The sequence below is a fragment of the Alligator mississippiensis genome, chromosome 1, assembly GCF_030867095.1.
Source record: "Alligator mississippiensis isolate rAllMis1 chromosome 1, rAllMis1, whole genome shotgun sequence".
NCBI classification, from domain to species: Eukaryota; Metazoa; Chordata; order Crocodylia; family Alligatoridae; genus Alligator; species Alligator mississippiensis.
The window spans coordinates 118,393,317-118,415,330 of record NC_081824.1 but is presented as its reverse complement, the minus strand read 5'-3'; the positions used below and the strand labels follow the sequence as shown (position 1 = coordinate 118,415,330).

The 22,014-nt window shown below is 38.9% G+C and overlaps 1 protein-coding gene across 10 annotated transcripts in view; it reads left to right on the top strand.

Moving 5' to 3' along the window:
- Positions 1 to 22,014, top strand: part of BCLAF1 (BCL2 associated transcription factor 1) — a 36,400-nt gene that overhangs the window by 11,518 nt on the left and 2,868 nt on the right. For 4 of the 10 annotated variants that reach the window (XM_059713362.1, XM_019479501.2, XM_006263646.4 and 1 more), the window contains 8 exons: positions 206 to 1,111; positions 3,695 to 4,363; positions 4,472 to 4,641; positions 7,778 to 7,883; positions 8,859 to 8,943; positions 9,606 to 9,781; positions 10,980 to 11,160; positions 20,785 to 20,931. In XM_059713362.1, coding sequence (XP_059569345.1) covers positions 206 to 1,111; positions 3,695 to 4,363; positions 4,472 to 4,641; positions 7,778 to 7,883; positions 8,859 to 8,943; positions 9,606 to 9,781; positions 10,980 to 11,160; positions 20,785 to 20,931 — 2,440 coding nt within the window. Of the gene's footprint in view, positions 1 to 205; positions 1,112 to 3,694; positions 4,364 to 4,471; positions 4,642 to 7,777; positions 7,884 to 8,858; positions 8,944 to 9,605; positions 9,782 to 9,913; positions 10,041 to 10,979; positions 11,161 to 12,358; positions 12,520 to 20,784; positions 20,932 to 22,014 lie in introns of those variants that run through there. The other 6 variants (XR_362955.4, XM_006263647.4, XM_006263649.4 and 3 more) reach the window with 6 other exon arrangements.

The following is a 22,014-nucleotide window of genomic DNA, read 5'->3' as shown; positions in this document are numbered from 1 at the left end:
CAACTTTAAGTGCTGTCTTAAGTAAAGATCTGTAATGTTGCTATGTTACACAAGCAGTAAAGACAAATTTTAGCGTTAATATCTCATTTACTCTTTAACCTTTATCTCTTGCTCACAAACTGCATTTGACAAAACAGGGTTGTTAGCTGAATTTTTTTTGATGTTTTACAAATGATCATCTACTGATATTACCTTTCAATTACAGTTCTAGGTCTCGGTCAAGGACGTATTCACGATCTCGCAGTAGGGACCGTGTTTATTCTAGAGATTATCGCAGAGATTACAGAAATAATAGAGGAATGAGACGTCCCTATGGTTACAGAGGAAGAGGTAGAGGGTATTATCAAGGAGGAGGTGGTAGATACCACCGTGGAGGTTATAGACCTGTCTGGAATCGAAGACATTCCCGAAGCCCGAGGCGAGGTCGTTCGCGTTCCAGAAGTCCAAAACGAAGATCTGTGTCATCCCAGAGGTCTAGGAGCAGGTCTCGTCGATCTTACAGATCATCCAGGTCTCCAAGGTCCTCTTCATCTCGTTCTTCATCCCCATACAGCAAGTCACCTGTCTCTTCCAAAAGACGTGGGTCTCTGGAAAAGCAGGCTAAGAAAACTGAGGGGGCTCCTCTCCAAGATAGCCCTTTGAAAACAAAATCCCAGGATGAACAGAAAGATACATTTGAACATGATCCATCTGAGTCCCTTGATGATTTTAACAAATCATCAGCAGCTTCTGGTGACATTTGGCCTGGTCTTTCAGCATATGATAACAGTCCAAGGTCGCCCCATAGTCCTTCTATTGCCAGCCCACCCAGTCAGAGTTCATCTTGCTCTGATGCCCCCTTGCTCAGCACAGTCCACTCGGCAAAAGATACACCTCAGCATTCACATTCCATTCAACATAGCCCTGAGAGGTCTGGTTCTGGTTCCCTTGGGAATGGTTCCAGTCGTTACAGTCCTTCCCAGAATAGTCCATTACATCATATCCCTTCAAGGAGAAGCCCTGCGAAGACAATCCCATCACAGAATGCTCCACGTGAAGAAACCCGAATGCGCTCATTTTATCCTGAAGGTGGGGAACAGGAAACTGCAAAGGGTGCAAAGTTTCTAAAAAGGTAAGAACTGTACCTGTAAATTTGTAAACCATATACAAAGTTAAGGCTGTGGAAGTCTCATTGAAGGTAGACTGTTCATGTTTAATACAATTTGCAACTCAGTGCTGATATTATAAATTGTGTTTCTTCTGTCTACTGAACTTCTGTTGGGTCACTTCAACTTAGAACTTACAAGCTTCAGTCTGGCTTTAGTTTACAACAAGAATGTTGAACTTATTTGGCCTCCCAGGTCACATCTAACCACAGGGCTCCTCAGATTTGGGCTCATTTCTGGCGTCCAGTTGATTGTTAACCCTGCAGATGCCTGAGCTGCTGTCATCTCAGGGAGCTGTGGGGCTTAATGTCACTGTTGCTCACTGCCGCAATGAAAACACATTTCCAAGGTGGCTCCATACCCTGGACTCCAGTGATGGTTTGAATGACAGAGGCATTAACCCCTGCGGGACTTGGAGATCTGTGGGGATTAATGTCATTGCTGCTTGCCCTCACACCCCTGAATTCTTGGCTTCTCTGGGAGTCCCATGGACCTGATATTTGACACCTCTTGTTTAAAATATGGTTCTTGTCTTGGGCTAGTGGGAATACGGAGCAGTATTGTTGAGGGAGAATTGGTTTGTATAGTATATTTTCAGGGGATCAGTTCATTAATATTAATCTGTAATGGTTTTGCACGTTGTGAAATGGAAAATACCAGATTTCTGTTTCTTTGCTACAACTAAAATTTTTTTCAAAGACTCTTTATTTCATACTGTATGGTGTATGAAAAGCTTAAAGTCTTTGTAAGAATGAATGAAAAGTAAAATGCTTTCTTTACCAACACCCGAAAAAAAAGGATGTATTGCTAATTGCCTGGGGCAGTGGTTCTCAACCTTTTAAAACTCAGGCCACCCCTTGTTAGACTCGGGGCATCCCTTGGCAAATGCCGGCTCTTCATTTTCATCTGATTATTTTTTTTTTTTTTTTTTTTACTATAGACAAATAATAAAGCAATTCTTTTGTTGCAAAGAACTCAGACCACAAACTTAGAATATTTTTAACACTGTGGATTCCTATTTGAAATCTCTTGAGTTTATCTTGCGAGTCATGTTTGCACACCTAGCAGTACTAACATTGCATGGGACTCTGAAGAACCTTTGAGAGGTTTCAAGGCACCCAAGGTTGTGCCACAGCACTCTAGTTGAGAATCACTGGTCTAGGAGGTATAATAATGACTTTGGTGTTTTGACGGTACTGACATCACATTGAAAGTGGGCTGTTCATTGAATTGCCAGCTAATCAGACTAAAAGTTGTGGTCTTAAGCCCCAAAAGAAACAAACAAAAAAGCACAATATGAAGCAAATCTGCCTTTTGTCCATACTGTTTTGTAAAATTGATTTCAAGACTTTGTAATTATTTTGTCCGCTTAGTGACATATTATTCACGTGCATACTTTTAGTCAGATTTCTTCCTTCAGCAAGGTGTATTGCTGCCAATGAATGTACAGGTTTCCCTTGCTTTATGCTGTTCCTGGCATATGGCGCATAACTCAAATTCATGTAAAAGGAACCCACTTCACAACATAACTAATAGGGATACATTCCAAGACCTTGACTGTACTGGCCCCCAGACCAATATCTACTACTTTTACAAGGCAATTTTGATACTCGCCAACAACAGACAGTGCACACAAGCACGGGATGGTGGTGAATGTTACAATAAGGGGCATGGCAACTACAGAAACACGTGTCACAGACAACGAGTGAGGAGCACGCATAAGAGACTATATTTTTAGTGTGCATCACTCCCACAATGCACTGCACAAAGCAGCTGACTGCAGGCTTCCATCACACCAATCGCATAAGAATAAATTAACCTTGCGTATAACCACTTTTTTTTTTATATATAAAGGGTCATCGCATAAGTGTGAATTTGCACATGCAGAACCTGGATAAAGTGAGAGAAACCTGTATTAAAAACAAGCATGAACATGTTACACTGATCTGGTAGAGGCTGAATGAAGTAATCACTAATGTTTAAAACATCTAAGGAGGTCTGGAAAGCCAATTTGCCATGGTAGTACGTAGTCCTAGAATTTTTTATTCACTGAAGAATAATATCATGTTATTCGTGTGGATATCTGTGGTGTTAGTGCATTGGATTATGAAAATAGTTTGCTTATCTTTTAATGGCACTCCTTTTATTTTTGATGAAAGAACAGTTCTGAAATAACAATGCAAGAGTTTATTGCAAATTTAAATACCAAGCTTTCTATTTCAGACTTTTATGACTGGCATAACTGGATGTGAAGTTGGGCAACAAATAATTAAAAACAAACAAAATCCCACCTACATGCAAAGCTCTTAGCTTTTGAGAAAGCAGTTAATTTCTAGACACATGTTACATGAAAAGGGATTCTCTTAAATATTCTTTAGAATGACTGTGGATCTAGTAATAATACTATGCAAAAATGTTATTTACTAACGGTTAAACTACTTTGAAGAAAATTTATGTTGGTGACATGGTGTGACACAGAAGAGAAATGCAATCAGTGAAATGGAGTTAATGCAATCCACAGTTACCATTCTCTTCTTTGCTATCCACAGGTACACAGATGAAGAGTCTAGAGTATACCTGCTTGATAGGGGTAATACAAGGGAGAAGGAGGCACAAAAGGAGAGAGGATCAGAAAAAGGGAGGACAGAGGGAGAGAGGGAATGGGAGGATCAGGAAGCTTTAGATTATTTTGTTGATAAAGAGACTGGGAAACAAAAGTTTAATGACTCTGAAGGGGAGGACACAGAGGAGACGGAGGATTATAGACAGTTCAGAAAATCTGTCTTGGCAGATCAGGGTAAAAATTTTGCTACTGCATCTCACCGGAATGCTGAGGAGGAAGGAACCAAATACAAATCTAAAATTTCAATGAAGGGCAATAGAGAGAGCGATGGATTTAGAGAAGAGAAAAATTATAAGCTTAAAGAGACTGGCTATGTAGTGGAAAGGCCTAGTGCAACAAAAGATAAGCACAAGGAAGACGACAAAAGTTCTGAGAGAATAATGAAGAAAGAAACTCAGTCACCTGAGCAGGTAAAGTCTGAAAAGCTCAAAGAACTCTTTGATTACAGTCCCCCTCTTCACAAGAATCTGGATGCGAAAGAAAAATCCACCTTCAGAGAGGAGAGCCCACTTAGGATCAAAATGATAGCCAGTGACTCCCATCGTCCTGAAGTTAAACTCAAAATGGCACCAGTTCCTCTTGATGATTCCAATAGGTAAATTGTTCTTTATTGCATATTTTCCTCCCCTTTCTAGAGTTACTTCATCTATATTTAAACCAGTGGATTTCTCTTTTGTGTCTTTTATTGTTGATGTATTTTTAGACCTGCTTCCTTGACTAAAGACAGGCTGCTTGCTAGTACGCTTGTCCATTCTGTCAAGAAGGAGCAAGAGTTCCGATCCATCTTCGACCACATTAAGCTGCCTCAGGCCAGCAAAAGCACATCAGAGTCATTTATTCAGCACATTGTGTCCTTGGTCCATCATGTCAAAGGTATGTACTTGGTTTTCTATTGCAACTACCTATTTTGGTTTTGAAAATAAACAGGCATTTTAGGCTTCCTTAATGTGCTAGCGAAACAGTTCTCTATTTCTTAATTTAACTTATTCAGATTTTCTTTTGAAGTACACACTAAAATTATCAGAAGGAAACCTACGCAGCTAGCCAAAGAAAACAAATGGATAAAACAGGATATCGAGTTTGATATTTTGTGTGTGATTTTGATAAATTGCTGCACATAATGTCTGTGTTCACATGAGCATGGCCATTTGGTTCTCTGAGGACAACTAGCAGCAGCATACCTTGTGCCCTCTGGCACATGGCAGGTTACCCCAGGTCGGGTAGGGAAGGCTGGGGCCAGCACTGAGCACCTTACCTGGTGTAGGGTGCCTCCTGGGGCTGCAGCAGCAGTGATCCTGCCACTTGGAGTCTGGCCAGCAGCCAGAGTGTGACTGGCTGACCAGGCTCTAGTTTTGAGCAGCACTTGCTGCTGCATACACCGATATGGGTTTTTTGGGGTTTTTCTTTGTTTTGTTTGGGGTTTTTTGTGTGTTTTCGGCCCCTGGGTAACCAGCTGAATGTGCAGTATGTGGCGCTACAAATGTGTCTGCAGCACCATATACTGCATGGCTGTGCTTGTCTGGATGTCGCCAGTGAAGCTGACCATGTACATGTGAATTTTTGCACTCGGGTTTAAGTAGTTTAATTTTTTAACTGTATTTTGGCCAATTTTTAGATTTCCTTGTGGTTATGAAATTTTAAATGAAAATGAACTCCTGAGTGGTTATGGTTTATGTTGGCAAATGGTTGAATTCCTTTCTTTGTGATATGCCAAAGGATATCCTAGTTGAGAAAAGAATATTTTTAAAGTCTGTAAAGAATATAATTAAAAATTAGAGCAAGTATCAAAAAAAAAAAAAAAAATCTGCCCTCTTATTATCTTTTTTTCTAAAGCTTAGGTGATAGTAGAACTTAGAATTTCATACCTAGCAACCTGGCAGTGGTCACAAAATGTATTATATATTATTTTTTTCTTTTTAATGAACAATAATAGTTGCTGTTTATCATTTGGCTAAATCAGGTCTTTGGGAAACCAAACAGCCTTTGTCTAAAATTCTGAATGGATATTTAGAGGGAGGTTTTTTTAAATGAGCACTGTGTTTTTGTGATACAAGCATTTACCTTGCATTGTCTGATTCTTATTATTCATATTTTAGTGTGCTGATTTAAAATGGAAGAATTCCTGCTAAAATTGTTTGGGTTTAACAATAAAGGTTAAATAGAAGTGAATTCTTTAAATTACTTGGGCTATAGAGAGGCACTTGATTAGGTGACCAAATTGAACATAATTGCAGGAATCCATTTTATTACTAAGAAGCTTTATATTTGCAGAATTGATTTGTTGAACTTCCAAAAAGTTATCAGTTTGGTACCATTATAATAAATAGCTAGAGGGAGTAAGGCATAGAAGTTTGTGAGCCTTACAGTTGTTTATAGAGGATATTTGTAAGACAATAAAAATGATGTTTAATAATAGTCCATGGCCAAGGTAATAGCTACTGTATATATTGACCTTTGATATGAAAGTACCTACTTTGTTGTTGATGTGTAGGGGATTTAGGACTTGATCCTACAACCATTGAGGTTTATTGGTGAAGCTTCCATTCACTTGAATGGTGTGGGATAAGGGCTTGAAGGGGGTAATGTTCCTAAATCTCTTGTGTGTTGACAGAACGGTCAATCTTAACTATGTCTCTTTACATGTAGTATGTAAAACCTAATATTTGACTGGAAAATGTTAACTGTTCAACAGCCAGTCTGGCCAAGTTAGTGATGCGTATAATTTGTTTATAAAAAGAAAAAAAAAATAGCCTCTCCACAATTTTTTTTTTTTTTTTTTTTTTTTTTGTAATCAGATTTTAGTAACTTTCATTTCTTCTTTATTTTTTAAATCTTTTTAAAGAACTGACATTGTTTCATTATTGGTGTGATGCAACCAGTCTGAACAGCTCTCTTTCAACACAGAGCTGAAAATGCCCAGTGATGTTTTCTTTTTCATTGTAACTAGGTCCTGGATTGTGTTTTGAAATGGCAAAATCCATGTTACAAAAGTAAAATAGCTGTTGAAAGATACAGATGCCAAAACAGGCAAAGTTGAACCTTCTGTCTTCCTGGCAAAAATGGCATAAAAACAGAGTTGCTAGCTCAAATTCCTCTTTGATGGAATTATGATTGAGGCACTACCCTTGTAGTGGCCGTTTCAAGTTTTAATGATTGGTTATGAGACATGTGCTGGATGTTGGGCGGTAAGTTGATACAGATGTATGTTGACCTGTTAAGCAGATGGTTTGCTTCATATGTAACATTTCATAGTTCTCATAACTTTTATTCGTATTTCTATCTTGCATTTAAATGCATTCATTGATCTGGTTTTTAAAAATAATTCAGTTTCGCTACTAGTAATGTAACTCTCAAAATCCAGAGAAAATTTGTTAAAGAAGCTGTCAGGTTTGCCAACATGCCAGATACTTAAATGAACGTTTACTTGTAGGGCTGTTAATTGTCCTTGATTGTTTTATCCTCTGAGTTTCAAAGGAAAAGTTTTTCCTTTAAAAAATGACTTGTACTTAAGCCTTTCATGTAATTATTAATACGTAAATTATGTAAATATTTTCTCAAAAGTAATTATGTTTTAAGCTAAAGTATATTTAAATTAAGCTGCAAATGCTGGTGACTTGGAGTAATTTATTTTGCTTCTGTGCTGAAGTTGTAAAGTTTTTTAAACCTAAATAGCTGCCACTCTCTCCTCTGTCAGAGGAAAGTGTGTTAGTGAGAAGGAGAGACGGACCCAAATCAGTTAATGATGTTTGGATTAATTGTAGTACAGGCAGGGCATACCTGTGAGGAAGCTTGCAGTAGTTGTGTTCACTGCCAATATCTACTTACTGAGGTTACAGGAAGGGTGAGAATGGTGGGGGAGGGATGTTCCTCTAATCCATTTGCCTATTTCTGGTATACTTTTTTAATATTTTATATTTTTGCCTATTACAAACCCTTCAGTCAGGAATAGATATATCTATATAAATGGAATTAATTTAATTAGACAGTGTTTCTTCATTGTAACCAACAGAACAATACTTCAAGTCACCTGGAATGACCTTAAATGAGAGGTTCACTGCGTATCAGAAAGCTACCGAAGAGCATTGCACCCGTCAAAAGAGTCCAGAAATCCATAGGTATATGCTAGTTGTGTTACTAGATGCTGTATATTTTAGATGGTACTTTCTATGGGAATCCTAAATGCTTTCCTGGACTATGCAAAGTCATTTGTATCAGTTAGTTATACAAATCTTGTGACCTCTGAAGTCTTCCATTCAGAGAGAAGCATGAGCTGGTCTGATTACAGGACTAGGTGCCTGGAACTCCTGAGCTCTCATCCCAATATTGGCTCCATCTGTGGCTTTGTGGCAAGTCTTTTCTCTTTGCCTTGGTTTCTCGTTTTTGAATTATTAAGTTACTTCACGTTCAGTATTGAACCTTGAGTCTACCTATGTTGAGATGAAAAGTCCCATGAGTGCTTATTTCCCAATATATACATGCTTATATTGTGAATTGTTTGTTAAATTATTAAAGTGTATTAATTTTACAGCAGTTAAAAAAGTTTGTGCCTCAAAGGTAAGCTAAGGTAGGGCATATATATGTATATTCTTGTAAACTGTCAAAATTAATTATATAGAACTGCATGGTATGTTGCTTTGATTGAATATGATGCTTGTGAGGTTATATATAACCTCTTCATGTTAGTTTTCAACTTTGAAGATACTGGGGGTTTTTTTAAGCTGCAATTTTTTTTTGGCTTTTCTACTTTTTTTTTTTTAAAGCACGGGAAACCGCTGATGACTTTTGAGAGAACTTTGTTCAGCTTACATAGAGCTCTTGAAATGATTTAATTTTTATGTATTTTTAAAAGGGGAAAGCAAGCCCTTCATTGCAAATGTGTATTTAGTATATTTCAGGAGACAAAATGAAGCTTTTCAATATGACTGAATTTTAAAGGGTTAAGGGGCTTTATGGAATAAAAAGCTCATCCTGGGGAGAAAAAATCATGGTACTGGCTTATTTTTTCAGATTTGTATTTAAAAGGATTACCAGGAGCCAGAAGCTATGACATGCATGTGTGGCTAGACACTTTTTTTTTGTTTTACATTTAGGAGGATTGACATCTCTCCAAGTGCCCTGAGAAAGCATACCCGTTTAGCAGGTGAAGAGAGAGTCTTTAAGGAAGAAGGTCAAAAAGTAGGTTTTGGGTTAATATCAACTTTGTTCTACATTTTTTTTTTTTCAGGATCTGAAAAGTACTTGGACCTAGATTATTTCTTATCCCTAGACTTAAATAAAACATTAGCCAGAAATCTAAGGAAGTATTAAAATACAGTTTTCATGTGTGATGCCTTGTCCTTCCTTAGAGGATTGCGTTTTCTCTAGTTCCTTCCCTTTGTTCCTGGTATTTCCTCTGATCTTCCTGTTTTTGAAGTGGTGAGCCAGCCCCAGGACAAGAAGCAGGGAAAAAGAGTTTATTTGTTAAATTGCAGATGTTATCAGAGGTATAGTTGCATTTGATCAGGTGTTCATACTGTCCTAATAATTCAGTTCTTCAGAAAAATTAAGGTGTTAACAAAATGTTTGAATGTTTGTTTGTTTCAAAAAATAATCTCCCTAATTGTTCAGCAGGAAAATATTTTCTAAAGCTAAGTTCTTAAGGTTTTTTAAATCGATCAAATGTAAAAATCAATTTTCTGAGATACGAAACTTACAAAATGAGCTGAAGAGTCATTGAAATTAGGCAAACTGTTGCTCTTTTAGAAGTCAAGAGACAGAAATTGGTTTCCAGTTCAAAAACTCTCTTCTGAGTTATTTTTATCTTAAGATGCTGTTCCTGAAATCTGTTCCTTCTACAGGGTGATAAAAAATTAAAGTGCGATTCTGCTGACCTCCGACACGACATTGACCGTCGTAGAAAAGAGCGAAGTAAAGAACGAGGGGACTCTAAAGGTTCCAGGGAATCCAGTGGATCAAGAAAGCAAGAGAAAACTCCAAAAGATTACAAGGATTACAAATCTTACAAAGATGACAGGTAAATATTTGAATTTCTTCAGTAGTTTGTAGCTTCTAATTAGCCTTTTGTAATTGTAAGCTTAATTGCTTTCATTTTTCACTGTGCAATGGAACATTTAAATTTAAACAAATAAAATTATTTGTTTTACAGCAAAAATGTATTATCTGTCTTTTACACGGCTTATGGTGGATGAGGACAAAAACTTTGGAATAGCAAGCTAACACTGAAAAAAAAAATGACAAATTAATCTGTCCTATTATCCAGGCTACATCAGGAGGTTGGACTTCAATGCAGTACATTTCTATAAACAGTTTGTGTAAGAACTTTGGTTCGTTATGCTTGATTCCGCACTTTTTCAACTCATAACACCCAGAGTATGAGAATTTTACTGATATCTAAGTTTAACATGGGTGAAAAGGGGAAATTTATATATTTTTCTAAAGCCAGTGACCTGTTTTTAAGTGAAAACATTAGTCCTTAATAGTTATGTTTCAGTGGATACTGTGTAGCAGTGGTAAGAGTTATTTCAGGTATGACCTTCTTTTGGATATTGTATTAAAATTTTGTAAATCAAGTCAAATTAGTAAAAGTATGGGGCTACCAAATACAAAGTCTTGCTATTAGAATTTCTTCCTGCATTTCATTGGGTATATGATGGATTTTACTTATGCTTCCTTCTTCCCATTTTCTTTCTGACTGGTATCCACGCTATCATCCACTGGCTAATCCTATACTGGTGTCCTCTTAGGGAAGCCCAAACCATGTCTGCTATTTTCAACAGTATGTGAAAACTGTATTATGTAGTTAATTTAAAATGTTGCCTTCAGGGTTTTCTTCCTTTTTCCATTTTTTTTTCCTTTTCATGCCTTCAAAAAAGGCAGTTAAAAAAACAACAAACAAACCTCCTAAAATCTCAAAACTCCTCCTTGAATCAAACACCAGAAAAGGAATTTTGCAGTTGCAGATAGCTGCTTTTCCAACATGCTAGGAATAGTATGTGCCTATAAAATGTTAAAGATGAGGAAGGAGCTGGAAAGTAAAACTATACTTTACCATAACACCTAAAATATGTATTATTTTGTGCGTGTATATAATATATATATTATGAAAGGGGGAGGTAGATTTTCATAAAATATAAAGTGACCCCCTTTAATCATAGCATGCTACAGACTCTAGTATTTTTAAAACAGCACACAGTATGGTTTTTATTTTTCAGTAAACAAAAAAGAGAGCAAGACCGTTCTCGATCTTCCTCATCTTCCTCCCCATCTTCCTCCTCATCCAGTTCCCGAGAAGAAAAGGACTGCAAGAAAGAAAGAGATGAAGAATTCAAAACCCACCATGAGCAGAAGGAATATTCTGGTTTTGCAGGAGTCAGCAGGCCCAGAGGCACCTTTGTAAGTATTTTCTTTCTCTGTTCCTTCCTTTCTGTCCAATTTTTAAATGCTATAATTTTTTATTTATGACAGTGGTTTGGCTCTAGAGACCGTATTCCCAAGATTTGAGATATGAAGTGTTTCAAGAAGTCTTATGTTACTATTGGAATATTTTGACTCAAAGCAGCTGCAAAAGAGAAAAAATAGCTAGTACAATAAGAGCAATAGCATAACTAGAGCAATGTAAAGCAGTGATTGACACTGGGTCAGACTTTCAGCATCTTTGTTAGATCTTTCCTATACAGGCTGCTTCTGCTGCCAGAAGGAACAGTTGTTGAAGGGGCTGCAGCAAGAAGGCAAGGATTATTTCTATATGTACCTTTTGCTGTCTACCAGGCACTGCAAGAAGAATGCCCCCTCCTCTTCCCCCCCCCCCCCCCCCCCCCCCCCCCCCCCGCCTGCCTGAGAAGGCTGGTGTAACCAGAGAAAGTGGCTCTGCTGCCACAGGGAAGGCAAGCTGGAAATGTAGACCCACTCTCAAATCTACCAGTGGAGCAGCTGTGTAGTTTAGATCAAGGCCATTGTTATCCAAAATACTGATTATTTAAAAAGTACAGTGGATTACAGCTGAAGACTATCTACCAAAAGGTTTTTTCTCTTGCAGTAACCATAATAGTTGATTTCACAGAAGGGACTTATCAAGACAGTATTAAAAACAGAGGGAAATAAACAAGCTCGTGCTAATGCACTGGATGTGATGCATGCTTATTTCTCTGTTTTGTAACCATGCAGCTGGCTTTCTTTCCTTGGGATAAAATTTTTAAATTCATCATCCATTTATTAAAATTAATTTTTTGATTTGTTGCCTGTTGTCACATGCTGCTCCAGTTATTCCAGGTCATTTTGTGGTTTAGTTCTGTCCTCCTGTGTGTTACCCTTTTCATTTTGGCATTTATGAACTTATACCTGGTTAAATTTTATATGCATCCTTGCATAGCCATCTGGGGAAAGAAGGAATGCTTGCTTTTGTTCTTTAATGTTTCTCTGAATGGCCTGGCCTGGACTACAGTCGGCAACAAAGCTGATGGTTGACCAATGGAGAATGCTGTATCATTGAGGCTTGGAAGTGTTGTGTTGACTATTGCTGGTCCTCAGACAATGGTTTTAAAAACCACTAATTTATAAAATGGTCTGAACAGCATGTTTATATGATTCACAGATATGAAATTGGGAAATATGCAAACACCAGCGAGGACTGAAAAATAGCACAAAGTGACCTAGAGAGATAAGGATCATGAGCCAGAAATAAACATATGAGAGAGACATCTTTGAAACTGGCATTTTTCCCCAGATGTAACTTGCAAATATCCAGACTCAGTGGTAAGGAGTAACCTCTAACTGTCCTAATGACTCCTTCATGTAGCCTATAATAATGAATGAGTAATGCTGAAAGAGATGGTAAATTAGACATAAGCATGCCTTTTTGTGGCCAAAAAAGGCCAGTGCAATTTTGAGATGGCCTGCTGTTATCTGTACTGTTATTACAATCTGTACTATACACTTCTGTGTACCCCACCATCAAAGATAATGATTCCCTCCAGGTAGGTCAAAGAGAGAAACCCAGTATTCATGGGGCTGGAAGGACTGTTTTACAAGAAAAAATTAAAAGACTTCAGTGTCTGTAATTCTGCTACACTATGATTAAGACTGTTAAACTATGATTAAGACTTAAGACTATTATAAGTACTTGGATGCTGTAAGCTTCAATGAAGGGAAATTTAACACTATTCACAGGAAAGTAACGAACAGAAAAAATTGAAACGAAAAATAGGTTTAACAGATGCATTTCCTTTTTAACAAGAGGTTACATTGTAGAATGGCCTCTTAAATGATATAAATCTTAATGTTTATATAATTGTTATAGTTTTAATAAAACTAAATTGGGCAAAATGTACTAGAGGCATGTTACAGGGACATGCACTGAAATTTTATCCAAGTGTCTGTTTATATAAAGTTGGTTGTGTAGTCAAAGGAGAAGCTTTAAATGAGAAATAATTGAGTTCTTTATTGATTTTGTGTAATCTTTTGAGACAATTGGCTGTATTTTACATAAGTTATTGATATCAAGACTACTGTGATCAAGGTAATCTGAATAGACATGTTGACTAATGAATTAATCTTGCACTTTCTATCATAGACTGAACAGAAACTTCAGCAGTGCAAGTAAACTGAAAAATGTTTGTAGTTTAAGTTAATTATTCCAATATACAGTTTCAGTTTTGGATGAGAACTTTTGGGTTTGTATCAAAATTGTCTTTTTAGGGGGTAAGAGTACGGGTGTAGATTTGGTGGGTGAGTCTGGCTGACTGACCAGGAAGGTGTGGAGCAGAGGTGTAAAATATGGTCCACAGAGCCATGTCTTCCAGTTTTTCAGCTCTTTGGGAACCCTGCAACTTGGTGTAGTGAGCAGTGGCAACAGGAATTACAATGGCTGCCAGAGCCATGGCAGCCACCCCCCCCATCCCCTCTACCAAATTTCTAACACCCAGATGATGTGGCTTTGTGCTCCAAGTCCAGCTTGTAGGACTGCTCATAGGAAGAGCAGTGGCAGCAATAATTTACTTGGCTTAAAGAACCATTGAAATTGGTACTGCTGCTGCTCATCCCACTGCCAGATGTCTAGCCCTGCAGGCCAAACTTTGAACATGGAGCAGCATCATTTGGCCTGTACTGGAAACATGCAGTGGGACGAGCACTTGACTGCCATGTCTTCAGAGGACAGTGGAAATTTAATGCTGCAGCTACCACATTTCCAGCCTTGCAAGCCAGATAACAGCCCATGCTCCAGGCAACTCCATCTAGCTTGCAACTCATCTAGCTTGCAATGATGGATGAGTTTGACAGCCCTCGTATACAGAGACCTGTCTCCTTCATCTAAAACCAATGTTAATTTTCATCAAGAGACTACAGTACTTACCAAAATGATGTAAGCTGACACTTCTTTATATGAATTATAAGTTTAAATGTTGTTTGGAAGTAGAAATGTGTATCTAAAAGTAAATACTAGCCAGAAGCTGACTTCTGGCCTTTGACAGTTCCTAAAAAAAATTCTCTCTGCAGGTTCTTGCCAGACGGTGAAAAAGGAGAAAGCTATCCTTGTAATAAAATAGTCCCCTTCCTTTCTGTGCTAAACTCTGCCCATAGGAGGCCCACAAAGGCAGCATGAGGGTGTACTACATCTCCTAGTCTGCATGGCTTTGCAGTCTTTTTTTAAGACCATACACCATGTCTTATATACAAGATAATATTTTATTCTGAGAAGTTCCAGCTTTAGATTCTTAATACCAAGAGCTGCTAACTTAACTTGATCTTAGTACTGTTCTTTTTCTTAAATGCTAATGTATTCACTCAATATTAGATAAGATGGAGGAACTCTTCAGTAAACTACATCACAAAAAGGAAACTTATGAGAAGTGGAAACTTGGACAGATAACTAGGAAAGAATATAAGAGCATTGCTCAGGCATTCAGGGATGAAGTCAGGAAGACCAAAGTGCAATTGGAGTTGCAGCTAGCAAGGGATGTGAGGTAACAAGAAGGGTTTCTACAGATATGTCAGTAGCACGAGGAGGATCAGGGGAAGTGTGGGTCCCTTACTGAATCGGGGAGGCACTCTTGTGACAGGATGGAAAGGGCTGAAGTGCTCATTGCCTTTTTTGCTTCAGTCTTCACAGGCAAGGTAGTTCCCAGACTACTGCACTGGGCAGCACAATTTGGGGAGGAGGCGAGCAGCCCTCAGTGTTGAAAGAACAGGTTAGGGACTGTTAGAAAAGCTAGATGTATACAAATCCATGGGCCAGATGGGATGCACCTGAGAGAGCTGGCTTCTGAGATTGCAGAGCCCCTTGCCATCATCTTTGAGAACTCATGGTGATCAGCAGAGGTCCCAGATGATTGGAAAAAGCAAACAGTGCCCATATTTAAGAAAGGGGGGAAAAAAGGAGAATCCAGGGAACTACAAACCAGTCAGCCTCACCTCAGTCCCTGGAAAAATCATGGAGCAGATCCTCAAGGGATCCATCTTGAAACATTTGGAGGAGAGGGGAGGCGATTAGGAACAGTCAGCATGGATTCACCAAGGGCAAGTTATGTCTGACCAACCTAATTGCTTCTCTGATGACATGACTGTCATTGTGGATGTGGGGAGATTGGTGGATGTGGTGTGCCTTGATTTAGAGCAAGGCTTTTGATATGGTCTTCCACAACATTCTTGCAGGCAAGCTAAGTAAGTATGGGCTGGATGAATGGATTCTAAGGTGGATAGAAATCTGGTTGGAGCATCGGGCTTGGAGGGTAGTAAACAATGCCTCGATATCTAGTTGGCAGCTGGTATTAAGTAGAGTGACCCAGGTATTGGTCTTGGGGCCAGTTTTGTTCAATGTTTTCATCAGTGACCTGGAAGATGGCAGAGAGTGCACCCTCAGCAAGTTTGCAGATGACAAGCTGGGGGGAGTAGATACATTGAAGGGTAGGGCTAGGATTCAGTGTGACCTAGACATTGGAGGATTAGGCCAAAAGGAATCTCATGAGGTTCAACAAGGACAAGTGCAAAGTCCTGCACTTAAGATGAAACAATCCCATGCACCGACTGGTAGAGGCTGGGGGCTGACTGGCTGGGTAGCAGCTCTGCAAAAAAGGACCTGGGGGTTACAGTGGACAATAAGCTGAGTATGAGCCAACACTGCCCTTGCTGCAAAAAACGCTAACAGCATACTGGGCTGCATTGGTAAGTGTGTTGCCAGCAGGTCAAGGGAAATGATTATTCCCCTCTATTCAGCACTTGTAATAGAATCATACAACATTAGGGTTGGAAGGGACCTCAGGAGGTCATCTAGTCCAACTCTGCTCAATGCAGGACCATCTGCAACTAGATCATCCCAGACAAAGCTTGTCTCTCTGGGTTTTGAAAACCTCCAAGGATGGAGCTTCTACCACCTCTCTGGGTAACCTGTTCCAGTGTTACATCTGGAGTATTGTTTTGGGCCCCCCACTAAATTAAGGATTTGGACAAATTGGAGAGAGTCTAGCGGAGGGCAACAAAAGTGGGTTGGGGCACGACTTCTGAGGAGAGGCTGAGGGAACTGGGCTTATTTAGTTTGGAGAAGAGAAGACTGAGGGGGGGATTTAATTGCAACCTTCAACTACCTGAAGGGAGACTTGAAGGAGGATGGAGCTGGACTGTTCTCAGTGGTGGCATATGACAGAATAAGGAGCAACAGTTGCTAGTTGTAGCAAGGGAAATTTAGGTTAGATGTTATGAAGAATTTTTTTACCAGGAGAGGGTAGTAAAGCACTAGGACAGGTTTCCCAGTTGTGGTGGAATCTCCATCCTTGGAGGTTTTCAAAACCCAGCTAGACAAAGCTTTGTCTGAGATGATCTAGTTGGGGATGGTCCTGCATTGAGCAGGGGTTTGGACTAGATAACCTCCTGAGGTCCCTTCCCACCCTAATGTTTTATGATTCCATTACAAGATGACCTGCCCTACCCCAATAATTAGATATTGTATATGGAAAATGTATAAATTTGTTAGGAACTTCCATGTAAACAATATAATTATTGAAGGTTCACCTTAATTTTGTCCTCTCCCACTGCTACAGCAGGGAAGATAAATCTGGGGGGGTCAGGTCCTTTGTCCTCCTCCCGCCTGCAGCCCCCCCGCCCTCCTTACTGTCAGACTCTGCTTTCCCTGAGCACATGGAAGTGAGGGGCAAATATGAAAATGTTGACTTGGAAGTTAAATATAGCTGTAGTATATAGTACCCATGGACTTACTCATCTAGAATTGATGCATTTTATTTTTTCTGAAATTGTTTCAAATTTTAGCACATGTACTCCATAAACACACTTTTAAGCAGCACATTGGCACCTACTTACATATAGAACAGATTTTTTTTAAGGAAACTTTTTGTTTTCCAAGCAAAATTAGCCAAATCTGTTCCAAATCCATGAGTTGTTCAGGAACCATATGTGACCCTGCTACCAGCAAATATCCTCCACTACTACCTGGGGCTTCAGGTGCATCCATATAATTTGGCAAGCATTTTACATGCAGGTCCAAGCCCAGAGGCTTGAGGTTCTGATGCCCCCAAGTTTTGCTTATTCTCAGCTGTATGGCTGCAGGAGCAAGCTAAGAGGGAGTCTCCCATTTCCAAAACGTAGGCATAAAGCCAAGATTTGACCACTGGAAATGAGCAGATTTTTTTTTTTTTAAATTTTTTATAATTTGTATCAGAGGCCAAATTAGGCAAAACTAGTTCCAAATCCAAGAGTCCAGAACCATAAGTGGCCCTACTACCAGCAAACATCCTCCACCTACACCTGGGGCTTCAGATGTTTCCAAATCCTTTGGCAGGCATCTTACTTGCAGTCCCCAGCCCAGAGGCATGGGGCTCAGATGCCCCCAAGTTTTGCTTGCCCTTAGCCATAAGGCCCTCAGAGCAGGCAAGGGAAAAGAGTCCCATTTCCATAAACTGGGCTTAAAGCCACTGCACCTTGGCAGGTACTGAACCATGCCATAAGAGGACTTCTTCCAGGGTACAGTTCAGAACTGTCTTCATAGACATAGATACATGGTGAAAGATTTTTACACTCTGAAGAAAAACCAGAGCACTGCTTATGCATGATATTAGTTCAAAGCCAAAAGGCTTATCATTTATCATATAGTTTTTTTTTTAATTGAGTCCCAACAGAGTCAGCAGCATTTCAAGCCATGGTGACCACAGCTCAGCAGTGCTCATTATATTGTTATATGCTAGATACCCCCACACAAAGGATCTATTTGTTAATTAGCCCTCACTCATGACTGGAACTGAATGTTTTTGTCACGAGTACTGGGATGCTCCAAAAATTTAAATGCAGATCAGGCGCGGGGCAGCTTGGTCCAGCTTCACCTCATGGAGGGAGGGGCCACACTAATCATGCAACAGACAGAGAGAGTGAACTGTTTGTGGTGACCCATAAGATGTTTGCCAGATATGTAAGGATGGTGAAGAATGGGGAACAATGGGAAAGAAGCCACAGCTCAGCTATGGGTATGAATAGGAAGTTGAAATGTATGCAGTGTAGCAGCTTATTATGACTTGGGGGGGGGGGGGGGGGGGGGGAGTCAGCGCAGAGGGGGGATTGCATTTAATGGGCATTACCATAAACCTTATTCAAATGGGCTGCACTAACTTATCGTTGTGGTAGGTTCCCACCAGCATGTTTGCCCAATTGGGACATGTAATCATACTCAGTGTTGGCTGCATCTAATCTACTTCATAGTTGGTTTCCATTACTGAGCACACGCTGCTTCTGGAAGCAGCTTAGTGATAAACTGTATTTTAATACAAATGTAAAATGAGGGGCTTTTCTCCCCATGCTGACTGGAGGAAAAAAATCTTGTGTTCAAGTAAATGTGGTGTTACACTTTCCAAAATGGCAGTGCTGTGATCATTCCTTGATTTTGCAGTGAAGTGGTTTCAAGACTATCAGAAACAAAAAGATTTCTTCAGCCTGCTTGTTTACTCTTATAGTTAGTCTAGATTTTTTTTTTATTTTTTTTTTAAACCTTCCACTTCTGGTTTTCTTTAGGCAATACCACGCTTACTTAGCACTTCCTAAATTATCTTTCCAGATAGTCTCCTGATTTCGTTTGCAGTATTTGGAGGTTTGTGAATGCTGCAGTGCTCCGTTTAGTTCAAATTAGTTTAAACATTAAATAACATTAAGCAATTCATGCCTCATGTTCTGAACTCAGTCCTTCTGTATGGTCACCTGGGACTCAGTCTCTTGCTTTTCTGTTCTTCACTTGTGCAGCCCATCAGACAAGTGAAAGATTTTAACATCTCAGTCACAGTTGGGAAAGCTTTTGGTCACATAGTTTGGGTTTACTTTCTAATATGCAATTTCTTTCTAAGTGCTGGGTTGTTAATAAAAAGAAACTGCATTGGTAGGTTTAGGTGTATTAACAGGCCTGTCAGACTTAAATTCACTTTTCTTTAGGAAACCCTGAGAGAAATTGCTGTTAACGCTTTCTGCAAGGCTAACTTTCCATGCAAACAGACATTTTTTTCTGAGTATTAATTAACCTGATTTTTAAATATTCTCGTGACACAATGTACAGCTTAATGCTTTGAAACTGTTTTACAGTAAATTTATAAGTGAGATGCACAGTTCAGATTCTAGACGTACGGTTATTTGAACATTTTGTTAACATGCTGTATACCCACGGTCGGCAACCTTTTCTAGCTGCAGATTGGAATGACCCAGCTTGGGACAGAAGCAGGTGGGCAGGTGCTGTAGGACCCAGCTATCTCTGTTTCAACCCACAGTAGCATGTTGATGAATTCCTACATCTCTGGGTTGGACTCAGTGTCTCTCTGGGCTAAACCTGGCCTACAGGCCACAGGTTGCCAACGCCTAGTGTATACTATCTTCTTTAAAGTTCATTTAGATTTTTAAATAGACTGACTTGAGAATAAAACAGCTGATTATGGATAACACCATGTGTAGACAGCCTTATTCCAGAATACATTTATTCACATATGGAGTTATCCATAAATCGGTTTTCCAGAACAACTTTATTAGCTTTTCCTGAGTAATTTCATGTATAGACAAGTCTTTCTTAGGATGCTTTGTTTTTAATTCCCCTAAATATGCTCTTTTCTTCTACTGCTCCAAATCTATTGGTTTCTTCAGTCCACTTTAGATGTACTTTGCAGGAAAAAACAAACTTGGAACATTATCTTGTAACCTTTAATTGTTACTAACCAAAGACTGCCAAATTTGAAAGTAGTTTAAGATTACCAAGTGCTTTGTATTTTTTTTTCCCCAAGAGCACATGAGTAAACATATTCTACAAATTCTATTAAAATATTTAGTTAAATAGGATAATTGGCTCAAAGAAAACCTTTAGGTTGAGTTTCTCTGTTGCTTAAAGGTGTCTGACTGCTACTAAAGGTTGTTTAATTCCACTTGGAGAGATCTTATTTTTGTCTGTGTAACTAGACTTGTCCTTCTGAGCATGCTCAGATGAATTCCATTATGACCATCTGTGGCGATCCTACTCCACCTGGGATGGCATGTAACTCTGTCTCCAAAATGGTGGTTGGAAAAGAAACAGGTGGACTTGCTTTTTGACAGAATAACCTTCTGTGTTTTTAGTCCAGTAGCCTAGTTGGGGCACTTAACTAGAGCTGGAGACCTAGAGCTTAACTTATCTCACTGCCCTGTAAAGTGCCCTAAACACCAGGCTGCCAGTTAGGAAAGGCCAGAGGCACTTCCCTGTCTACTGAAGTCTGGCCTGTGCTCCTGCCCCAGCGGCATTTGTGTTTTACATTAAATAGCCATTGAATGAAATGGATAAACACTGTAAATGTTTAGATACATAAGTAGCACTGATGTCTAAAGATGCCTAAAGATATCCTAGACTTAATATGTTGTACTTTAAATATTACATGTGAATTTTTCAGTGACGATTTTGCAATGATCTATTCTGAGGAAAAAAACGGAACAAGTGTTTTGGTTATAATACAGTACAATTTGAGTGTGTGGTTTGTGGCTATATGTAAATTGATTAAATACATAAACGCTTTGGTTAATCAGTTTCGAATTAGGGGCAGAGGAAGAGCCAGAGGAGGTTTTGCTGGTACAAATACTGGTCCCAGCAACTCAAATACTACTTTTCAAAAGAGACCGAAGGAAGAGGAATGGGATCCTGAATATACCCCAAAAAGCAAGAAATACTTCTTGGTGGGTGCTAGAGAATTTATTATATTATGCATGCATTTTTCTTCTCAAAGCATATTTGATATCCGGTTTTAAGAAGGCTGTCACTTTATGCACGTTATTTTTATTATCGCTGTCTGCTGTAGTGTCATACTGCTATGAGAGCATCAGGCTTCCAGCAGTGCCAGCTCCAGCATCTTTTTGCTGCAGGAGGGTGGCAGTAGCTTGTTTGTTTTTTTTTGTGGATATTCTTCCCTTAAAACATTATTTCCATCCTTTGGATGGAGGAATGACAACATACCAGACTGATGCTTACTGAGAAATGGTGCCTCAGCCCTATCTGAGAGTCCAGTAAAAATGGAAAGCCAGTAGCATATCTAGGATAGACATGGACTGGCTATGGTAGCAGCAGCTCTGCTGCTCTCATTGGAGTATGGAGAAATAGGTGCCTCCTCCATCTTTGGTCTTTTTCTACCAGCAAAAAACCCCCCAAAAAACAAAAAAACTTGTTAAAATAAGTTATCCAAGATATTTTATTTAGCACATTCTAGTTCTGCTTAATAAAGAGAATGTTACATTATTAGTTAATAAGGATAAGACCTATTTTTCTAAACTATCAAAGTTTGTTCAGTGATATTGTAGTGCATTCATTTAATATGGTATAATCAGAAGTATTATACGTGGAATAATTCCAGTAATCATCCTTAAAAGAAATTTAGTACGCTGGAATCCAAATATATTGGGCTTAGCTGAGATCTGTATTTAGTGTTGTTGCATGCGTATCACATATAACACAGTGTATCAAATAACAGAATCTCCTGGAATACTTGAGCTTTGTTATCCTCAAGGAAAAGAGGAACTTTTATAATGAAACCTGGGCTCTCAGCCTTGGCTCATACTTGGCATAAAGTTGAACTGAAAAATCCCTTAAAAAAAAAAAAAAAAAAAAAATTCCAAATCTGTTTTTGAAATTTGTATGTCGTTTCTTGTCCAAAGGTCTTATTTCTTTTAAGGTTCAGAAGACATTTACCAAGACATGAATAATAAGGGATTTACTTGATGCTCTCTTTCATAGTCAAGCAGATGATGGAAAACATTTTGTCATTC